This window comes from Aptenodytes patagonicus, chromosome 3 (assembly GCF_965638725.1).
Source record: "Aptenodytes patagonicus chromosome 3, bAptPat1.pri.cur, whole genome shotgun sequence".
Lineage (NCBI taxonomy): Eukaryota > Metazoa > Chordata > Aves > Sphenisciformes > Spheniscidae > Aptenodytes > Aptenodytes patagonicus.
This window is the reverse complement of record NC_134951.1, coordinates 31,839,398-31,859,823: the sequence shown is the minus strand read 5'-3', so window position 1 is coordinate 31,859,823 and position 20,426 is coordinate 31,839,398. Positions and strand designations below refer to the sequence as shown.

General features: G+C 40.1%; 1 protein-coding gene across 1 annotated transcript in view; it reads left to right on the top strand.

The window, feature by feature from the left end:
• Window positions 1-20,426, top strand: part of EYS (eyes shut homolog) — a 1,011,092-nt gene that overhangs the window by 559,800 nt on the left and 430,866 nt on the right. Inside the window, exons 29-31 of the mRNA XM_076332996.1 lie at window positions 3,852-3,976; window positions 10,947-11,071; window positions 20,034-20,286. Coding sequence (XP_076189111.1) covers window positions 3,852-3,976; window positions 10,947-11,071; window positions 20,034-20,286 — 503 coding nt within the window. The remainder of the gene's footprint in view (window positions 1-3,851; window positions 3,977-10,946; window positions 11,072-20,033; window positions 20,287-20,426) is intronic.

The following is a 20,426-nucleotide window of genomic DNA, read 5'->3' as shown; positions in this document are numbered from 1 at the left end:
TAACACCTTACTTGCTGTGCATGTTCCCTATTGTGCTGTCTATCGCCTCTGGGAGCTGGATCAAGAATATCATTTTGCTGCACTGTTTATGATATGAAAAAATTATTGGTCATGAGACTAATCTGGTATTTGTACTGGCATTGCTGTCATCTCCATACCTCAGGCGCCACTTTTCGGAAACTAGTAATAATTATACATTTTACCTTTTCTCCTCGGGGAACCATTCTATGGGTGAGATGGGGGGGACACTTTCCCCCGCTTCTTCACCTTCCCTTTCTCCTTCAGGCGAGTTACAACAGCTCTTGCGAATTTTGAATATCCTTGGGATGTTCAAACGAGCATGTTCCTATTGATGTCTCCTGAATGTGGCTCATGTCTTGTTTAAGTTTAAACAACTATTTAAGAATACCATCCAGAGATCTACCCCCACGACAGGCACTGTCGCTACTCCAACCCCAGCGACACGCACTGTGGCTTCTCAAACCTTGGCGACAGGCATTGCGGCCTACTCCAACCACTGTGACAGGCACTGCAGCTACTCAAATCCCAGCGACAGGCACTGCGGCTGAACCAGAGAACCAACCCGTGCCGGTATCAGTCACCACTATACACAAGAAGAAATACACAAGAAAATCAGCTTGTTTAGTAAGGGATGAAGATGAACCAGGGTCATCACGAGAACAGGAGCAGGAAGAGGCAGAACCCATAAATGAGATGGTAACCACCTGATCCCTATCCCTGAGTGAGCTGCGAGATATGCAAAAAGATTTCAACCATTGTCAAGGCAAGCACATTGTCACCTGGCTGCTCCGATGCTGGGATAATGGGGCCAGTAGCCTGGAATTAGAGGGTAGGGAAGCCAAGCAGCTGGGATCCATTTCCAGGGAAGGGGGCATTGACAAATTGATTGGAAAAGGGGCACAAGTCCTCAGCCTCCGGAGGCGACTCCTGTCAGGCGTGAAGGAAAGGTATCCCTTCAAGGAAGATGTTATATGTCACCCAGGCAAGTGGACCACCATGGAGAGAAGTATCCAGTACCTGAGGGAATTAGCCATACTGGAGGTGATTTATGATGACCTGGACAATGAGCAGTTGTCCAAAGATCCAGATGAAGTCAAGTGCACACGACCCATGTGGCGGAAGTTTGTATGGAGCGCACCATCGTCATATGCCAACTCAATGGCAGTAATAACTTGGAAAGATGGAGAGGAACAAATGGTGGATGAATTGGCTGGCCAACTCCGGCAATATGAAGAAAGTCTCTCTTCCTCCCTACAGGCCTGCGTCTCAGCAGTGGAAAAACTGTCCGAAAAACTGTCCTGGTAGTTCCAGCAACTCAAAGAGAATAGGCCCTACTCCCCACCTGAAAGGACCAGTATCTCAACCATTAGGAGTAAGTGTCCCTCTGCTCAGGAGAGAGGATAAAGTGGATATACACCATGGGCCACCCTGTTGTTTTACCTGTGTGACCACAGAGAGGACATGAGGATGTGGGATGGAAAATCTACCTTGACCCTAGAGGCACGGGTATGTGAGTTGCAAGGAAAAACAATCACAAAAGGGTTTTTTTTCCGGGAAAATTGCTGCTCCAGTTTCTAGTGAGCAGTTCCCCAGACAGAGCAGAAGGGCTGATTTTACTTCCAATCTTAATAAAGGGACTTTTGATTCATATTTACAAGAAGTGAGTAACGAATACTATGACCAGGACTAGAAGGGCCCTGCCTCCAGCCAGGTGGAGGAAAGGGACAACTGGGTTTATTGGACTGTGTGGATTTGATGGCCTGGCACATCAGATCCACAGGAGTGTAAGGCTCCAGTGGACACCAGTGCACAGTGTACCCTAATGCCATCAAGCTACAAAGGAGCAGAACCCATCTGTATTTCTGGACTGACCATCTGTAATTTCTCAGTGTTTGAGTTTTACACACTAAAACATCAAGCCCACTCACCTTAGATACACATAGGTATAGTTATTCTGTCCAGAATTTTTACATAATAAATGTATATTTCTTTCAGTTTATGTTGTAACCACTTTTTTTTTAAGTGAAATGCCAATAAGCACATCAAGGTATAAAGCTAAAGTTAAATGGATTTTAAACTGTCCCAGTATTCCCTGTGTCTAGTTACCTTTTTTTCCAGTAGAATATTCTTTCCATTATTTTACAGGCATTCATCCTTCTGGTCCTCCTTCCCATATCTGGGCGAAGTCGCTCCCTTCAATTTTTTTTTTCTTTTTTTTTTAATATGCTATGTGGCCAGTGAAAAGACAAAGGTATCTGCAGAAAATTATTTAAGCTTTCAGTGAACAGAATCTTCCTTTGCACCCCTTATTCCATCGAGCATAGGAAAATCCTAGGGTTATTACAGTTAGGTGTGTGAGGTTAGGTGGGATGAATCCAGTTCTAAATCCTAGGCTTTGATGTTTGCCAGTGGGATGAAAGGCCAAACTATATCTCCTCAGTAGATTTTGGTTAATGTTTTGTGGCCAAAGGGTTATACAAGTGGCCTTACGGCTCACTCATTAAACCTTATCCATGTTTTTTCTCTCACACATTATTAGATATCTGAAAAATAGTAGTAGTGTGTGCATCAGTTTGTACATTTTCCAAGCAGTATGCCATCGCTGTCATCTGTAGTTGATGTAGACTTTAGAAAATCTGTTCTGCTGTCATTGTCTTGGTAGATTCCAAATTCCCATTACCCAGAGTGTATTCCATATAAAATGAAAAAAATATGTTCTAATAGTCAAGGCAGAAATAAACCAAGGCATAATTACTGATACATAGTGTAATGATCCTTCAGGAAGTGTTCTGTGGTCCATCCTCCTCTTTTGCTTCAGGATCTGGAAAGCTAAGGTAGACACTGCAGAGTCTTCATTCTAATGATGTGTTTTGTATTCACACAATGTAGCACCTTGAGGAGTAGGTGACATGACTATTCTAATTTACTCAAAGGTAATTTGTTAATGTACTCATCTTCCTCTAAGTGGAGTGTGAAGTTTTATGCTCTTCATTAGAGCCAAGACAGCATACAAGATGTGCATCACCTGGTTGCTAACAGGAGTTTTTGAATGCACCACCTCATGTGAAATATATCCATGTACAACACATCACAAAAGAGTAAATGTAAATACCATTATGGGGCTCTGTTTTGCAGAACGTATTTGAGTATATCTGTAAAGCTGTGCGTATATATGCAAGGATGTGTGTCAATAATGAGATTAGTAAGATTTCTGAGCTTCATTAGAGGTCTTATGAGTCTATTTGGGTCAGTTGTATAGTTATATGTTGAAATCATGTGGAAATATTTAGGTATTAATGATCACATAGATCCATACATACAACCAGAAAACTACAGAGAGTTTTTTCAAGATGACTAATATTTGATAACTAGAATGTTAATGAAAGCATGGCCCCTGAAGGTTAGCATTTATGCTATAGTTACCTTTAATGGTGCAACATTTCTCAACAAGCAGTTTTCCAAACATAGACTGCAGTTACTTAGCTAAATAAACTATTTTAGTAGACAAACAGTCTCTCAAGAGTACATTAAGAAAGGTTTGTACTCACCTTGCTAGAACCAGTAAACTGTAATTGAGACTGTTAGGTTTGATTATGATACAGATGTGAAATTTGTGGATGGGTTTTGCCGTCATAAATCCCCTAAAAGATCACCATGGATTACAGTGTGAAACTTGGAAGAGTTCCAGTAAAATACTCCTTAAAACAGAAAGGAATATATGAGAATGTGTCTTGTTAATGCACATACTTTATACAAATTTTTTCCACACAAAGTGTATTTTATATGATGGTTATGCATAGTATAACACTTTGGAATGTTGTTTGCTTCAGGTGTCTTGCTGGATTTTCTGGACAGTTTTGTGAAATAGAAGTTAATGAGTGTAATTCATCACCTTGTCTACATGGCTCAACCTGTGAAGATCATATCAATGGATACACTTGTAAATGTCAACAAGGTAACTGACGTCTGACAGAACAATCTTAAACAATGATAGTTTTGAATTACGGGTGTTACTACTGAGAAAATTGGTAAATTATATCAAGCTCTGTTTATATATAACCTATAAGGTACAAAAAGATTAACTATGTCTTTGACAAGCTTTTTGAATGAAATCTGAAGAGAATTAACTAGTCTAATAAGCATGTTAGAAGGACTTAAAACTAAAACCAGCTCATTAGGTGAGTCTGAAGAATTATCTAGAGCTTGGTTTATTATGTATGATCTTTACTAACGTAACTTACTGACCAAGCAGTCAAGTAGGCACTGTATAGTGACTAGATGATTTAATTAGCTACAGAATAAGATTGACTGCAAAGAAATTCTGAACATTTTAACTAACATTTATTATTATTGTTGTTGTTGTTGTTGTAACATATATGCATGCATAGGTCTGCTGGCTGGGATGAAAAGAAATTTGCTGAACAATTATAAATAGAATGAAAACAAGCACTTTGTAAAAAAAGGGGGAGCTGTTTTGTTATGCTAACATAGCTCAACTTAAAAAGGTCTTATGACTTAGGAAAGTATAAGGGGTTTAGTATTTATAGAAAAGCCAAGGTCACAATCAGACTGCACTGTCACGCAATCACAAATTTAATCTGTTCAGGACTACTCACTGTCTCCAGTCATGTCTATTAACAAAAATCCTTTTGTCAACATAAGTAAGGTATAAGTAACTGCCTTGAAGCATACTGCTCCATAATTCAGTTACTCTTAATTTAAGAATTATACTAGTACCTACCTCCTGAAACTTTAATTTTTCAGTTTTCCTGTTGTACTGACTTGCACTGCTGAATACTTTCTTTGGTGGTACTGATCCAAGATTTCTTAGTGATTATTTTAGAGATTATTAGATATATTCTGGAAGATAAATATTCTTTTCACCCATGATATCTTCATACATCTGATCTGCTTATTCTCTTTGTAATGAGGTATGTTCGCCTTGCTGGTTTACATTTACAAGCAATAAGATCTTGCTAAACTTTCCTGAAGTCGTGACCATATATGTATTACACAAATTTTTTCTGCACTCTTTCTAGCAATCTGTTCAAATAATTTTTACATAGATTTATATCCATGCTTGTTCTTCATTAAAAAGAAAACACATAATGAATTGAATATTAACAAAATAAAGTTGCCGGGGGAGGGGAACCTCAGTCCATCCCACTCCTACCAGCTTGATGCCAGGGCCAGCAATAGATGCCCAGAGCCTGGGGAAGGAACACAGGTCAGCAGGAGAGCGCCTGAAGAGCAGCACAAAGGAACTCCAGCCAGTAAGACAGCTTCACTGGGGGCCCAACTTAAATGCCTCTATGCAAACACACGTAGCATGGGGAATACACAAGAGGAGTTAGAGATGTGCGCACACCTGCAGGGCTACGACCTTATTGGCATCACGGAGATGTGGTGGGATGGCTCCTATGATTGGAGTGTTGGGATGGAGGGATACAGGCTCTTTAGGAAGGGCAGGCAGGGGAGACGAGGAGGAGGCGTCGGCCTCTATGTCAATGACCAGCTGGAGTGCATGGAGCTCTGCCTGGGGATGGATGAGGAGCTGACTGAGAGCTTGTGGGTCAGAATTAAAGGGAGGGCAGGGACAGGTGACATTACGGTGGGGATCTGCTACAGGCCACCTGAGCAGGAAGACTGAGCGGATGAGGCCCTCTATAGACAGATAGGAGCAGCCTCACGCTCACAAGCCCTGGTCCTCATGGGGGACTTCAATCACCCCGACATCTGTTGGAGGGACAACACGGCAGGGCATAAGCAATCTGAGAGGTTCCTGGAAAGTGTCGATGATAATTTCCTTCTCCAAGTAATAGAGGAGCCAACGAGGAGAGGTGCTATGCTGGACCCAGTTTTCACCAACAAGGAGGGGCTGGTGGGGAATGTGAAGCTCAAGGGCAGCCTGGGCTGCAGTGACCACGAAATGGTGGAGTTCAAGATCCTTAGGGCACTGAGGAGGGCACACAGCAAGCTCACTACCCTAGACTTCAGGAGGGCGGACTTTGGCCTCCTCGGGGATCTGCTGATCTACCACCCAGGTAGAGTGCCATGGGACAAAGCCCTGGAGGGAAGAGGGGCCCAAGAAAGCTGGGTAATATTCAAGGATCACCTCCTCCAAGCTCAGGAGCGATGCATCCCAACAGGGAGGAAGTCAGGCAAAAGCGCCAGGAGGCCTGCCTGGATGGACAAGGAGCTCCTGGGCAAACTCAAACACAAAAAGGAAGCCTACAGAGGGTGGAAGCAAGGACAGGTAGCCCGGGAGGAATACAGCGAAATTGTCCGAGCAGCCAGGGATCAAGTTAGGAAAGCTAAAGCCCTGATAGAATTAAGTCTGGCCAGGGACGTCAAGGGCAGCAAGAAAAGCTTCTGTAGGTACGTCAGGGATAAAAGGAAGATGAGGGAAAATGTGGGTCCTCTCCAGAATGAAATGGGAGACCTGGTTACCCGGGACACGGAGAAGGCGGAGGTACTCAATGACTTTTTTGCCTCGGTCTTCACTGGCAAGTGCTCGAGCCTCACCACCCAAGCCGCAGAAGGCAAAGGTGGGGACAGGGAGAATGAAGAGCCGCCCACTGTGGGAGAACATCAGGCTTGAGACCATCTAAGGCACCTGAAGGTGCACAAGCCCATGGGACCCAATGAGATCCTCCGCGGGTCCTGAGGAAACTGGCGGATGAAGTTGCTAAGCCACTATCCATCATATTTGAGAAGTCGTGTCAGTCAGCATTGGTGGATAAGGGAAGAGCAACTGACGTCATCTACCTGTGCAAAGCATTTGACATTGTCTCACATGATATCCTTGTCTCTAAAATTGAGGGACATAGATTTGATGGATGGACCACTCGGTGGATAAAGAATTGGCTGGATGGTCGCACTCAGAGAGTTGCGGTCAACGGCTCGATGTCCAAGTGGAGACCAGTGATGAGTGGCATTCCTCATGGGTTGGTATTGGGACCGGCGCTGTTTAACATCTTTGCCAGCAACATGGACAGTGGGATTGAGTGCACCCTCGGCAAGTTTGCCGATGACACCAAGCTGTGTGGTGCGGTTGACACACTGCAGGGAAGGGATGCCATCCAGAGGGACCTTGACAGGCTTCAGAGGTGGGCCCGTGCAAACCTCAGAAAGTTCAACAAGGCCAAGTGCAGGTGCAGTCCTGCATATGGGTCGGAGCAATCCCAAGCACAAATACAGGCTGGGCGGACAATGGATTGAGAGCAGCCCTGAGGAGAAGGACTTGGGGGTGTTGGTTGATGAGAAGTTCAACATGACCCAGCAATGTGCACTTGCAGCCCAGAAAGCCAACTGTAACCTGGGCTGCATCAAAAGAAACGTGACCAGCTGGTCGCGGGAGGTGATTCTCCCCCTCTACTCTGCTCTCGTGAGACACCACCTGGAGTATTGCGTTCAGCTCTGGGGCCCCCAACATATGAAGGACATGGACCTGTTGGAGTGAGTCCAGAGGAGGGCCATGAAGATGATCAGAGGGCTGGAGCACCTCTCCTCTGAAGACAGACTGAGAGAGTTGGGGTTGTTCAGCCTGGAGAAGAGAAGGCTTTGGGGAGACCTCATTGCAGCCTTTCAATACTTAAAGGGGGCTTATAAGAAAGATGGGGACAGACATTTTAGTAGGGCCTGTTGCAATAGGACAAGAGACAACGGTTTTAAACTGAAAGAGGGCAGATTTAGATTAGATATGAGGAAGAAATTTTTTACAATGAGGGTGGTGAGGCACAGGAACAGGTTGCCCAGAGAGGTGGTAGATGCCCCATCCGTGGAATTGTTCAAGGCCAGGTTGGACGGGGCATTGAGCAACCCGGTCTAGTGGAAAGTGTCCCTGCCCATGGCAGGGGGCGTTGGAACTAGATGATCTTTAAGGTCCCTTCCAACACAAACCATTCTATGATTCTATGAAAATCAGACTTTATTTTACATATTTTTTCATTCTGAAGTGTCCCTAAGGTAACTGATTTAAAAAAAAAAAGAAAGCGTGCAAGACACTGAAGCAAGAGTGTGTGTGTGTGTGCGTGCTCGTGTAATGAGAGTCAATATGGACACTTTATTCATTTGTTTAATCAGGACTGAGGAATGATACTCTAATACGTAAGTCTTAAATGGAAGTATTTTTGGCTTACTAGAGCCTAATTAATTTTAGGCCTAACTTGCTGACAGATTAATATTTTTATAGCAACATTTTTTTACGTCTAAGAGATACTCAATAATCCAGAAAGACACTATACTCCTGATGTATGAACCGCTGAGTGAAAAATTTCTGGGCTTTGCCATATAGAGGGTCAGAATTCATGATCATAACGGTCCCTTCTGATCTTAAAAGTCTGAGTCATGACGTATTTTCAGTACTATATATCTTTTTTCCTTTCAGCACAGTTACACAATGGAAATTTCACATGGATAAAACTGTATGTCCTCTCACTCTACCTGGTACTGCATATGGCCATATATCACTTCACCAATACATATGACTTAAAAACTTAAAAGATATATTTTTCTATCATTACAGTGCCTCACACAGAATACATTGTCAAGTTCAAAATTTTTCTCCTTATTTTTAAAGTTAGTAATACTTTAAATATATTTGAATATAGACATTTAAAAATTGCTTGCCAGCCAAGGACTGTAACTGCTGTCTCTATGCAACTGTACATGGAAATGCTTGGTATAAGTAGAAGAAGCTTCTCTGTGGCCTTGGAACTCACTCCTGCTGCTAACACGTTTTAAACACCTTCCAACCCAAGTGTAAACTGCCCTTCTTTTACATGTCTTTTAATAATAGCATTCATTAGTGGGGGTGAAAGATCTCTACATTATTTCTCCACCAGGAAAAGACACAGTGAAGGAACCACATGCATTAGGTATATGCATCATGGTTACATATCTTGGTTTTTTTTAATTAATGTGGTATTTTCAAATGTTATTTGAGTCTCTGAAACAGCTGAAGAGATGAGAAGGTTACAACTCAGAAAAGGAGTGAATTTGGAGAGGCAAGGGAACTTTTGGGAGGAATAGCTTTTTGGACAGTTGCACAACTGAAGAAAGGGATTAGAAGATAAAGAAAAATTATCTTCCAGAGACAGAAAAAAGAAATGCTTAGAACAAATCTGCTTTTGTTGCAGGCTACTACTATTCACATATGATAGGTCTTGGATTTCTCTGCTAACTTTCACCTATAGAAATATGGAGACGGGACTGAGTATTTTTGGGTCTGTAAAGGCAACTATGGGAAAGAACTTTCCACAAGGCAGAAAGTCTGAGATATCCAACAACAGATCCACAGTTGTAATTTAATGAAATGCAAAAGGGATAGCGGCAAGACAGAAGTAGGAACAAGGCAGATGATTGCAGCTTTCCAAAAACTTCCAGAGAACAAAATGAAGCATGTGGTGACAGCATATGATACCAGAAAGGGGAAATTATTTAGCTCTGACAAATCTATTCTGTAATGGATCATGAATTTTGTCAGCTACCGTCCCAGTAGCAGGCCCCATACCCTCAGAATAATAGATGCATGTTCAGGATCTGTAGCTGCAGCTGCAGGCTGTTCAGGTGCAGAAGCAGCACAGAGAGATGTAAACTGTATTCTAACAGCATCTCAGACAGCTCAAAAGCAGCAACAGCAGCCATTGGAACTAATAGCAGCCTCACAGCTGAGGTCTTTAGCTGAGGCAGGCTGCACTTCTACCAGGGCAACTAAAGCAGGACTGGAATGTAACTGGTGGGTCCATTTGACACATGCTCTGAGGCAAATGCAGGACAGGGGCAACTAGATTTATATCAGCTGAAGACTGCTGTTTTTTGGGGGGCTGTGGGAGTTTGTTTGTTTATAAATGGGAAAATTTAATTGGAGAAATTACAAATCTGTAATGGGTGATGGGAGTATCATGGCAGAAGGTCTGATGTTCTTCAATAGCTTGCCATATTTTACAAAATTCTGGGTTTATATTTACCAAGCAAATGGGCTGCTTCCAGTTCAGCTTAACCTCCAAGGAGCAAGTTCAGGACAGGCTGAATTACATGATCTAAAAAACAGCTTCCAGATCAGTTTTTGGCCTCTAATTTATGGGTGTACTAAGTTGTAAAGGAGATTTTTATAAGAAATGTGTATTAACAAAAATGCCAGTAAACTGAGTATTGAAGTATAAGAAGATGGTACTCTGATGTTATTAAAACACAAACCTGTATTTACTCAGAAATTGTCTTCCACATTGATCTGGTACAGTAATCTGTCCCAGAGTTTCTCTTTTAAACTTTTTCCCTTTATTTTGTTTTGTGTAACTGTGACTATTGTCATCTATCTAAACCTCTAGTTTTCCTTCCCCAGTGTGGCAATAATGCACAAATGTAATGAACAGGACAAAAAGGTCAAAAATTAAGATAGAAAATTCCATACTCTTTCCATTTAAATTTTGGAAAAAATATGGCTTTGCTTGCACTATGCAGATCTGGAATGAGATAAGAAGTTTTCAGGGAACGTTTAACCCTTGCCAGTTCTTAGCTACAAGAGAGAGCAATACAGATAATTCTGTAGGTGAAGGGCAACCTATCAAGTAAGTTAATTCAGTAATGGAAGAATATATTCAGGTTTTACTCTTATTTTCTTAGTTACGTTTCTACAGAAATAGAAGACAGCAAATATTAACTTCTCTAATAGATGTTCAGTAGAGTGTAACTCTAAAGTCCATATAGTATGGTTGTATTTCTTTATTGTTAAACTATTTCTTTTCTTTTTTCTACTTTGAGAAACCACAGTCCCAAACAGTCCATACCTATCCTATACTATATATTTTTATATATGTGAGGATTGATTATAGTTACCTATAGGTTTTTTTGATTGACACAGAATAAATTGATTTATATTTTAATGGGTCTTGGTTTTGGGGTCTTTTTTTTTTTCCTGACAGGATGGGAAGGCCTCCATTGTGAGTTGGATGTTGATGAGTGCATATCCAACCCCTGCATACATGGTATCTGTGTTCAGAAGGACCCCAGCTTTGGTTATTCCTGTTTTTGCAAGCCTGGATTTGTGGTGAGATGCTGACATTCTTTCTTCTTCTTCCCTTAACCTGATTATTCATTGTTGCACAGAAAATACTGTATATAATCCCTTTCCTTTTTAACCTCACTCAGACAAAACCCGGCCTTGCTGAAAAATACAGTTTTTTAGTAACTGTTCTTTGTTTATTTGTTTGTTTTACTAACAGAAGCTCTAATATTCCAGAGAAATAGTTACCCAATATCCACAAAAAGTGGAAAAGTATGAGTGTATATAATGGCTTTGTCAGTTGTCAAAGTAAATTATTATTATTAAACACTAATTAATGTTTTTCTTACATACCAATTAATATTTTTGTTTCACATAGCAATTAATATTTTTACATACTAAGATAACTCATACTTGCAACTATTGCATACAGACAGATATTTTGAAAACAAGAAGTTCCCTGAAACTAAATCAAACAATTCCTTTGAAAGCTTGACCCTGTGGGCTTTGGTCCTATGTTTTGTTCTCTCTGTTAAACATACCAAAAGAATCCTTTGAGGGTGGCTAAATGCCAGTGCTGTATTCATCTGAGGTTGATATTTCCATGCTGCCATCACCTTTTTATGCCAGTTCTCTCTGTAGTTGAAGACAGGCAGTTGATACCTACAATTTGAGCTTGTGCTTTACCTCATCACACTTCAGGTTTAACTTAATAGTATCATTTAATAGTTTGGGGTTAGTAACAAGGAGAGAAAGGAGTACATGGTTTTTTAATATTTTTTTTTCTTACTTCGGTAATTCTTATCTCTACAACTCCAAGCTTGAAATTGTTATTTGAATGCCTTTTCTTTATAAATGATGACAGTGATGCTTATTTTAATATCTATGCACCATTTATTTGGTATATTTATGTTTGTAAAATAGAAAGAACAGATCATTGCAAGTAAGATTGAGATTTACCTTCATAGATTCTGTGCAACCAAGTCAAGAAGCAAATAAGTAACTTTTCAGACATTAGCCAGTTTCAGGGCTTCTTTCTACAGTCAACAAAGGAAAAACTAACCAAGCAATAAAATGGAAAAAAAAGTTTTTCTAAAAAGTGAAAAAAACTTCTGTCTTCAGTTCTTGTCAGGCACCATATTAATCTCTGTCCCATGCCCATTCTCTCAAGGGGATCCCCGGCACAGCTGGGGATGCTAGCATATGTCAAGGAGCACAAGTGTTAAGTGGGCTGCTCCACAAGGGAAGGCAGGCCAGGAGCCAAGGATAGCAGCAAGGTAGGCAGGGGCAATGACGTTACAGGCAAGGGGTGGAGTCCCACAGTACCCAAACAAGGATAGCAAAGCAAGACCAGTGATGGTGGTAACCATCCAAAAAGTTCTTCCAAAAGTCCAGGTGCTGCCAGGCAAGCCCATGATCACAAGGCAGATCTAAGGTTAAGCCAGAAAGTCAAGGCAGCAAGGCAAGCTCAGGATCAACATAGTGCTGGGCTTACTATAGCAAGCTTTAACTTTATTGTAAGCTCAATCAAAGATCAAGGGCAAGGGCCTGAGCTTAAATGCAGCTTCTGAGCTCAGGTATGAATGCCCCAAGTGAGACATGTCACACATCTTTCTCACAGCTTAGCTCTTTTCACTGCAGGCTGATCTGAGGTTGCATAGCTGCACCGTATCAGAGCTGTCCTTCTTCACACACACCCCTAAACATTCAGAGTGCAACTTGCAATTCTAATCAAACTTCATACCAAGTGCTCCATCCTTAGTAGTAAATTAGGAAAAGGCAGTCTTTGTGTGGTATAAACATGGCATCAGATAATCGAAGCCTTTATAAGTTACCTTTATGGGTAACTGAAACTGCCATATTTTCAGGAAGTTTACATCCACTTCCAAAATAAGAGGTTATGAGTTCCCTAACACAAAACATTCTGTGACTCTGTGATTCTATGATCATGATTCTGAGACTAGTAGGTTCTCTATTTATGTAAGATATCCCTATAGAAATCCACACAGAAAGGATTGTGTGGAGGCAGAGATTTTCTCTAAATAAAGTAATACAGGGAGGATAAAGGTCAGTTTGAATGTGGCAGTAGATTCATATTTCACTGCAGGTCAGTTATCTAGTGTACTAATACTAATGTGGCTGAATTCCACAAGTATTTTAACTTCTGTGAAGAAAACAGAGGGTAAATGAGGAAAATTATAAAACACTCATTGGAGTGGATTATTTGATTCTGTGAGCTGTCCCAAGTTCTCTCCTTCACACAGCAGCCGGTGCTAGAGTTAACAATTGTCCTCTTGAGAACACAACACAAAGGCATTTTATTTTTACAGACAGTTTAAAGCATTCAGTGTTTCAGATTGATGATGGAATAGTTTAGATACAGCTATGTTCATTTCAGTTAAGATCTTGATTTGTTTCAGCAAGTAAAGTAGCTTAGTAAGATACTTTCAAGAAGGTGCTGGATAGCCCAATAGTTGAGGTTGGAAGGGAGCTCAGATGATCATGTAGTCCAACTTCCTCCTCAAAGCAGGGTCAGCTACAGCAGGTTGCCCACAACCACATACAATGGGGTTTTAAATATCTCCAAGGATAGACTCCATAACCTCTCTGGGCAACCTGTTCCAGTGCTCAGTCATCCTCACAATGAAAAAGTGCTTCCTTATATTCAGAAAGATTTTCCTGTAATTCAGCTTTTACCCATTGCCCCTTCTCCTGTCAGTGGGCACCAGTGAGAACAGTCTAGCTCTGTCTTCCTTATAGCCTCCCATCAGGTGTTAATAAACGTTGATGAGAACCCAGACCCTAAGCCTTCTGTTTTCCAGGTTAAACAAATTCCAGCTCTCTCCACCTTTCCCATATGAGAGATGCCTCAGCCTTTAAAATTCTCTTTTGGCCCTTTGCTGGTCTGTCTCCAGTAGGTCCATATCTCTCTTGTACTGAGAAGCCCAGAACTGGATGCGGTATTCCAGATGTGGTCTCACCATTGCCGAGTAGATGTGAGGGATCACCTCCCTCAACCTGTTGACAATGGTTTTCCTAATGCAGCCCAGGATTTTACTGGTCGTCTTTGCTACAAGTGCACATTGCTGGCTCGTGCAATTTGTCATCCACCAAGACCCCTAGGTCCTTCTCTGCAAAGCTGCTTTCTAGTGTGTCAGCCCCGAGCATGTACTGGTGCATAGGGTTATTCCACCCCAGTTACAGGACTTTGCATTTCCCTTTACTGAGTTTCCTGAGGTTCCTGTTAGCACACTTCTCCATGCCTCTCGAGGTCAGTATAAATAGCAGCAAACTCATCTGGCATATCAATCACTCCTCCCAATTTTGTATCACATGAAAACTTCCTGAGGGTGCACTCTGTCCTATCATCCATTACTGAAGAACTTAAGTAGTATTGGACGTAGTATGAACTCATGGGGTACATCATTAATGACTGGCCTCCAGCAGGACTTCATGCTGCTGATCGCTGAACACAGACCTTTGAGCCTAGCAGTTCAGCCAGTTTTCAGTCCATTCATCTGGTCCATACATCACCAGCTTGTCTGTGAAGACGTTATGGCAGAAAGTGTTGAAGGCCTCATTAACGTTGAGATAGGCAACATCCACTGCTCTCCCCTCATCCACTAAGCCAGTCATCTCATCATAGAGGGCTATCGGGTTGGTAAAGCACTATTTCCCCTTCATAGCTCCATGCCAAGTATTTCTAATCATCCCCTTGTCTTTCCTGTGCCTAGAAATGGTTTCCAGGTGTCATTGCTTCGTCAGCTTCCCAGGAATTGAGGTGAGGCTGACTGGCCTGTACTTCCCTGGATCTTCCGTCTTGCCTTTCTTTAAGACATGAGTGACATGCTTTCTTCCAGTCACCAGGAATTTCTCCCAGTTGCAGTGACTATTTGCCCACAATTTTGTAAAATCTGTATTTTACCATAAGGTAAAATTGCTTGGTAGGTTGAAAATGGATTTTAATAATGCATATAATCTCACTAAATTTACTGATGGACTATCCTAAGAAGGAAGAGAGTAGCCCATTAAAATGAATACAATTTTTTTGTAGGGTGCTTTTTACAGAGTAGAATGGGTACAGTTGGTACTTCCTACAGTCCATAGCAACTGCTTTCTTTTTGTCTTCAAAAGCAGGCTGGCATTCAAAATGGGTCAGGTGATGATGAAGGATATATCAGTTGAGTGACACAGTCTTTTTATATGGAAAACAGTCAGACCCTCATGTTAAAATAATTTCATTTTTTTCATTACTTATTTATACTTATCCTACATGAACAACTGTAATGGAGAAAATAAATTATGCTATTTTTTTAGTATTTATTTCTCATAAAAAAATCTTCAGAATGCCAAATAAAACCATCAGAGAGGAAGCTTAAAATCTCTATAAAGAAATTATATTTTCACTCAGTGCAAAATTCATTAGTACAAGTCAGTGTTGCATGATACCGTAGAGACCAAAAGTAAAGTCCAAAAATGGGTTAAAAGGAGGATAAGTTAATCATTATTTAAATTACTCTTCTGAATGTTACCCTGGCTTAGGGAGTCTTTTGATTACTCGTTCCCAGAAGTTAGAATGGTATATTTGGTGAATTATCAGATGCAAACTCTGCTTGTTTTCTTCCTGTATTCTTCCCCAAGTATTCATTAATAGCTCACTGATTATGGAGCTAGATAGATATTTGACCCATGGGAGGCAGCTTTTCTATTAGTACATAGCTTGGGCATTAACTGTACAGTATGTTGTAGAACAAGCCCTTACAGAAGAAAAAGTAACAAACCTCTGAAGTAGCTGGAATTTAAGGTGTATTGTCTGCTTTTATTCCATTATTCACTGTTCCATCTTCAGTCCCTAAGATTCCACTATGCTTTGGGAAGTCCACAGCAGAGAAAGAAAATGTGAAAAAAACCAAAACAGAAAAATGTTTAACATACCTGTCTTCAGTATGAAAGATAAGGAGTTAGGGTCTAAACATCTCAAGATGTGTATTTGGTAGGCCCCTGATGGGTTCTGCTTCCTAACCGTGAGCAAGTGTGGGGTGGAAACAATGGAACTCTCGGAGAAGTAAGTATTCAAGGAAGTCCAGCTACAGTGTGTGTTAGGTAAATCTTCTGTAGTCTATGTATGTAATGCTATCTGAAGTATGGATCATAAAGTATGGATCATGAAGTTTCTCATAAATTTTGGGAAGAAAAGCATATCCAGTGGTATATGGAATAAATGTTTACTTTTTAAATGGAAACATCTATAGACATATACCTACTTTTAAATACAGATCTGCAGCATCTGCCTGCATGGAAACTGTTAAAGCATTTACAGACACTTTCAAGGCTATCAAATTTATCTATGACTATTTAATGTACCCTTCATGCACAGTGGAGGTTATCCACATCTGCTTTGTTTCTGTGAGTCATAAAATCATAATCAAATGCTCTTCACCATTACATGTAGTAGTAATAAAATTGCACTAATTTGTCACAGTGAAAGTCAGAATGAAACATAAGTTTTATAGGATTAAGAAAGATTATTAGACAGAAATCTTATTCAAACTGGTCATTTGTGCTGTGTGTGGAATTAGAAGAGAGCAAGGAGGAAATGGTTTTTTATCATTGTATGCAAACCCGACATACAAATTGTCCTGCTGTTCCTTCGTGCTTTGGAATACCGATACAGCGAGTGATTTTATAAGATGCCATGAATTTACCAGATAGCTCACTGCTTGCCAAAACAAATTAAGAACCCGATTGAAACAAGCACGGATGTCTCTAAATCATTCCAAAAACCTCAATTTAACCTCTTCCATTTTAAATAGTGAAAGATTTAAACTACTTGTAAGAAAATTAATTTCAGTTTCTAGGTCCGCATTTCTGCCTCTTTCTCTCTTGCACCTCCTATTGTTTCCCAATATCATAGGTAAATTTAACAGACTTGATAGAGATCTCAGAAAATGTAAGTTGCTTGGTTCTGTGTAAATAGCTAGCCAGGTAGACAAGAGAGACTATTTAAGCATCTTGTCTGGGGGAAATGTGCAATGAGCACATGCTTATTGAGTACTAGAGAATTTACTTGAATTTTCTTACATGTGCCCCAGTTGCAGGAGAAGCTTCAGTCAGAAATCATATCTCTTCAATGTTAAACATAAGACACACTTTACAGGATATCAGGCTTCAGTAGTTTATGGTATTCAAAGAACATATTTCTTCAATGCATCAGTGTGATTTGCACTGAGAATTTAATTTCTGAGGCTAACATCATAATACTTCAACATCATTTAAACATTTATGGTGCCAGTTAAGTGGTTTTCACAATATTTTCCTTGGGGATACAAGTATCATATTAATTTTTCACCACTTCCCCCAGTGTTCGAAGTGCAAACAAAACCACAGAAGTATAAAATAATGACAGAATGCATGTGTTGAAAGATTACAAGATCTTTGTGCATTGTTTACAGTCTAAATGCTGTTTCAGGCAATAGCAAGCCTTTTCTGGATCTAGCAGGTGATTTGGGATACAATTTGAGATGCAGATACGTAAATTCATGTAGGTGCTTATCTGTGCACTGAGTATCTATATTCACATTTTTCTAAATGGAAACCTAGTTGATATGGTCAGTGCAGCCTAAAGGGTTGTTTGACTGCCCAGACACCTAAAGACTAAATCTAGGTGTCTGATCCCATTTTGAGGTTTGCCCAGCTTCCTGCTACCACACAGAAGGCTGGGAGTTTTCTGCGGATTTTGTGTTACATCTGCCAACACCATCTAGCTGCCTCAGAGATATGAGAGCATTCCAAAATAATTTGGTTTCCAAATCCAGTCCTGGGTCTATATTAGGGTGATTGATTAGCTTCTGGAGCTTTCTTGACCTTGACTAAAAGTGTGATTTGGTTGTGTAACCATAAGCACCTAATACTATTTGAAACAGTCTATAGAGTATCCACTATACCTTCATACAGCAGTTAGAATGACACAGGACCTGTGTGAAACCTACAATTCCTGGTTTGTCAGCTGGGACTCAGACAGGATACCCAGCAATTCCAAAAGTCATACTAGACACCCACGTTTAAGCGGTAAACTCCCTCAGAAACTGTACTGATTTTAATAGGAGTTCAGACACCTAAATTTGAATGTCTCAGTCTTAAACCAAATCCCAAACTTTATGTCTGTGCTGCTAAATGAAAAAACAGAGAACATTTCCAGACAGTGAAGCTCACTGAATGATGTATATAGCTAGATGTAGACATACAGATGTAGATGTCATGAACTTGCTAGACCAGGTCTGGTGTGGTTTTGACATGAGCCAACAAACACTTCCTCGAACAATTCTAACTCATCCCTGAGATATTTATACCTTCTTCTTATCAACAAATGACCTAGAAGACACCCATTTCAAAGACTTAGATTCAAATATTGACCCCACTGCTAGTTTTTAATTTTCAGACCCTTTCTGGGCTGGCTTTATGGAATTTTCGTCTGACAGAATAAATAGTTTGCTAATACATAAGCAGTAAAATTTTGATTTCTCCACTATTTATGTGTCTTCTGTCTTTGTGTCAAAAAAAAAAAGGCAGAACAATTTTACAGTAGTTAGAGGCAAGATTGAAAATTGAGATTTATGCACTGCACCAGCTAGCTTCCAGAAGTTCTCTTTACAGTTTTGCATTATTTTCCAGGCTTCTTATGACATCTATTAAGAGAAGGCAGGAAACTGAGCTGGCAAATTAGAAGCCTCAAGGAGGAGATCAGGCTTACTCCTTTCCTTCAAAGAGAAGGAAACATCTCCCTCTAGCTAGCATTCTTTATTTTGAAAATAGGACTTGGATGCTTAAGACATTTTAGTCACCAAAAGGTGATTGCAGGATATTCGTTACACCTAATCACCAGTGGTTTGGGGTTGCCAAGGCCTGACAATATGGTTGGCCTCAAGGCTATCTCTGTCAGCAGTTGTCTAAAGCAGCAGATGGTAAGAGGCAGCAAAACAGCTAAAACTGTGGTTATATTACATAGCCTGGAAATGGCGATGAAAAAATCATGAACAAGCCCATTCAAAAAATCCATAGATTATTACCAAAGCTAATGTGTGGTTGTGTGTGGTTATGTGCCAGATGGTATGTTGTCAGAGATGCATGTCTTTCAGGGATGACACTGTGCATATTTTACATGGCTATCCAGGTATGTAGGATCCTTCTAGGTTAGCTAAATTAGGTGTATCTTTTCACATAGCCCATTAGTGCATTACAACAGAAGTGAAAATAAAACGAACCCAGGCCTGACTTCAGCATATATTTATTTCACACTTCAAGAATGCGTTTAATTCACATAATTATTGCTGTAAAAGAAATGCATTATTTCTTGCCTTTTTTACAGACCACTGAATATGAATATTTTTAATTTATTACTAGGAAGGATATTTCAGGCTTCCCATGAATTGTTAGTCTTGATAAAAAATAAAAAGTAAGTGCTAGGTCCAATTTGAGACTACCAATACATTTTTTCTTTTCTAAGAGCTATCTGTAAACTTAATGTATTAACAAGGTGCTGTGTGAAGATTTGGTAACAACAGGCAACAAATACTGAGCTACGGTGTACGAAAAGAAAGAACATTAACTTGACAGTTAGAACAAACTGTAGGATTTTAGACAGCTAAGTTCTCTGTTTTCTGTATAACTACTAACTGAAGGTGATTACTTTAACTACTTTTTATTACTGGTGACGATACTATCTTTTATACTTTGCAATTACAAATCTGTGGGGAAATTTTTTTTATTGATAATTTGTAATACTAAGTCTGAATCAAAATATCATTTAGTTAAAATTTAAAATATGCAACTATATTATTAAATTAGTTAAGCAATATTTTTCCACATTATTAGATTTGCTTTTAAAAGTGTGGACAGCTTAATATAAGCAAACAACATCTTAGAATCAAAGGAAAGCAATAATTTGAACTAACGTGACTATGAAATGCAAATTGCCTTCAAAAATGGCTTTTTTAAAATTCTCTTTCAGGGACGAAGCTGTGAGCTTAATTACAATGATTGCCTTATACAGTCCTGCTCCACTGGGTTTCTTTGTGTTGATGGAATAAACAATATCACCTGTTTACCTACTATTCCCCAAAGCAAGAAAACTGTCACTGAATTGGCTGAAGAGTTTCCTGCTGAGATTTTAGACAATGACTTTCTGTCAGCCCCGGCTGTGTCTATGGAACTTTGGTCTAAACATGCTTCTCCTGATTTTCATACAGGAGAGGTGTCCCAAGGTAAGTAGAAAAAGCTTCTGAGTAATGCATATATCAAACTTCTTTCCTTGTTAGTGCTTTTTAAATGGTAAGAATATTCAAAATGTATTCATTTTCTTCTTAAGAATGTTGTTTTCTGCTTCCTGTACTTTTCTATTCTT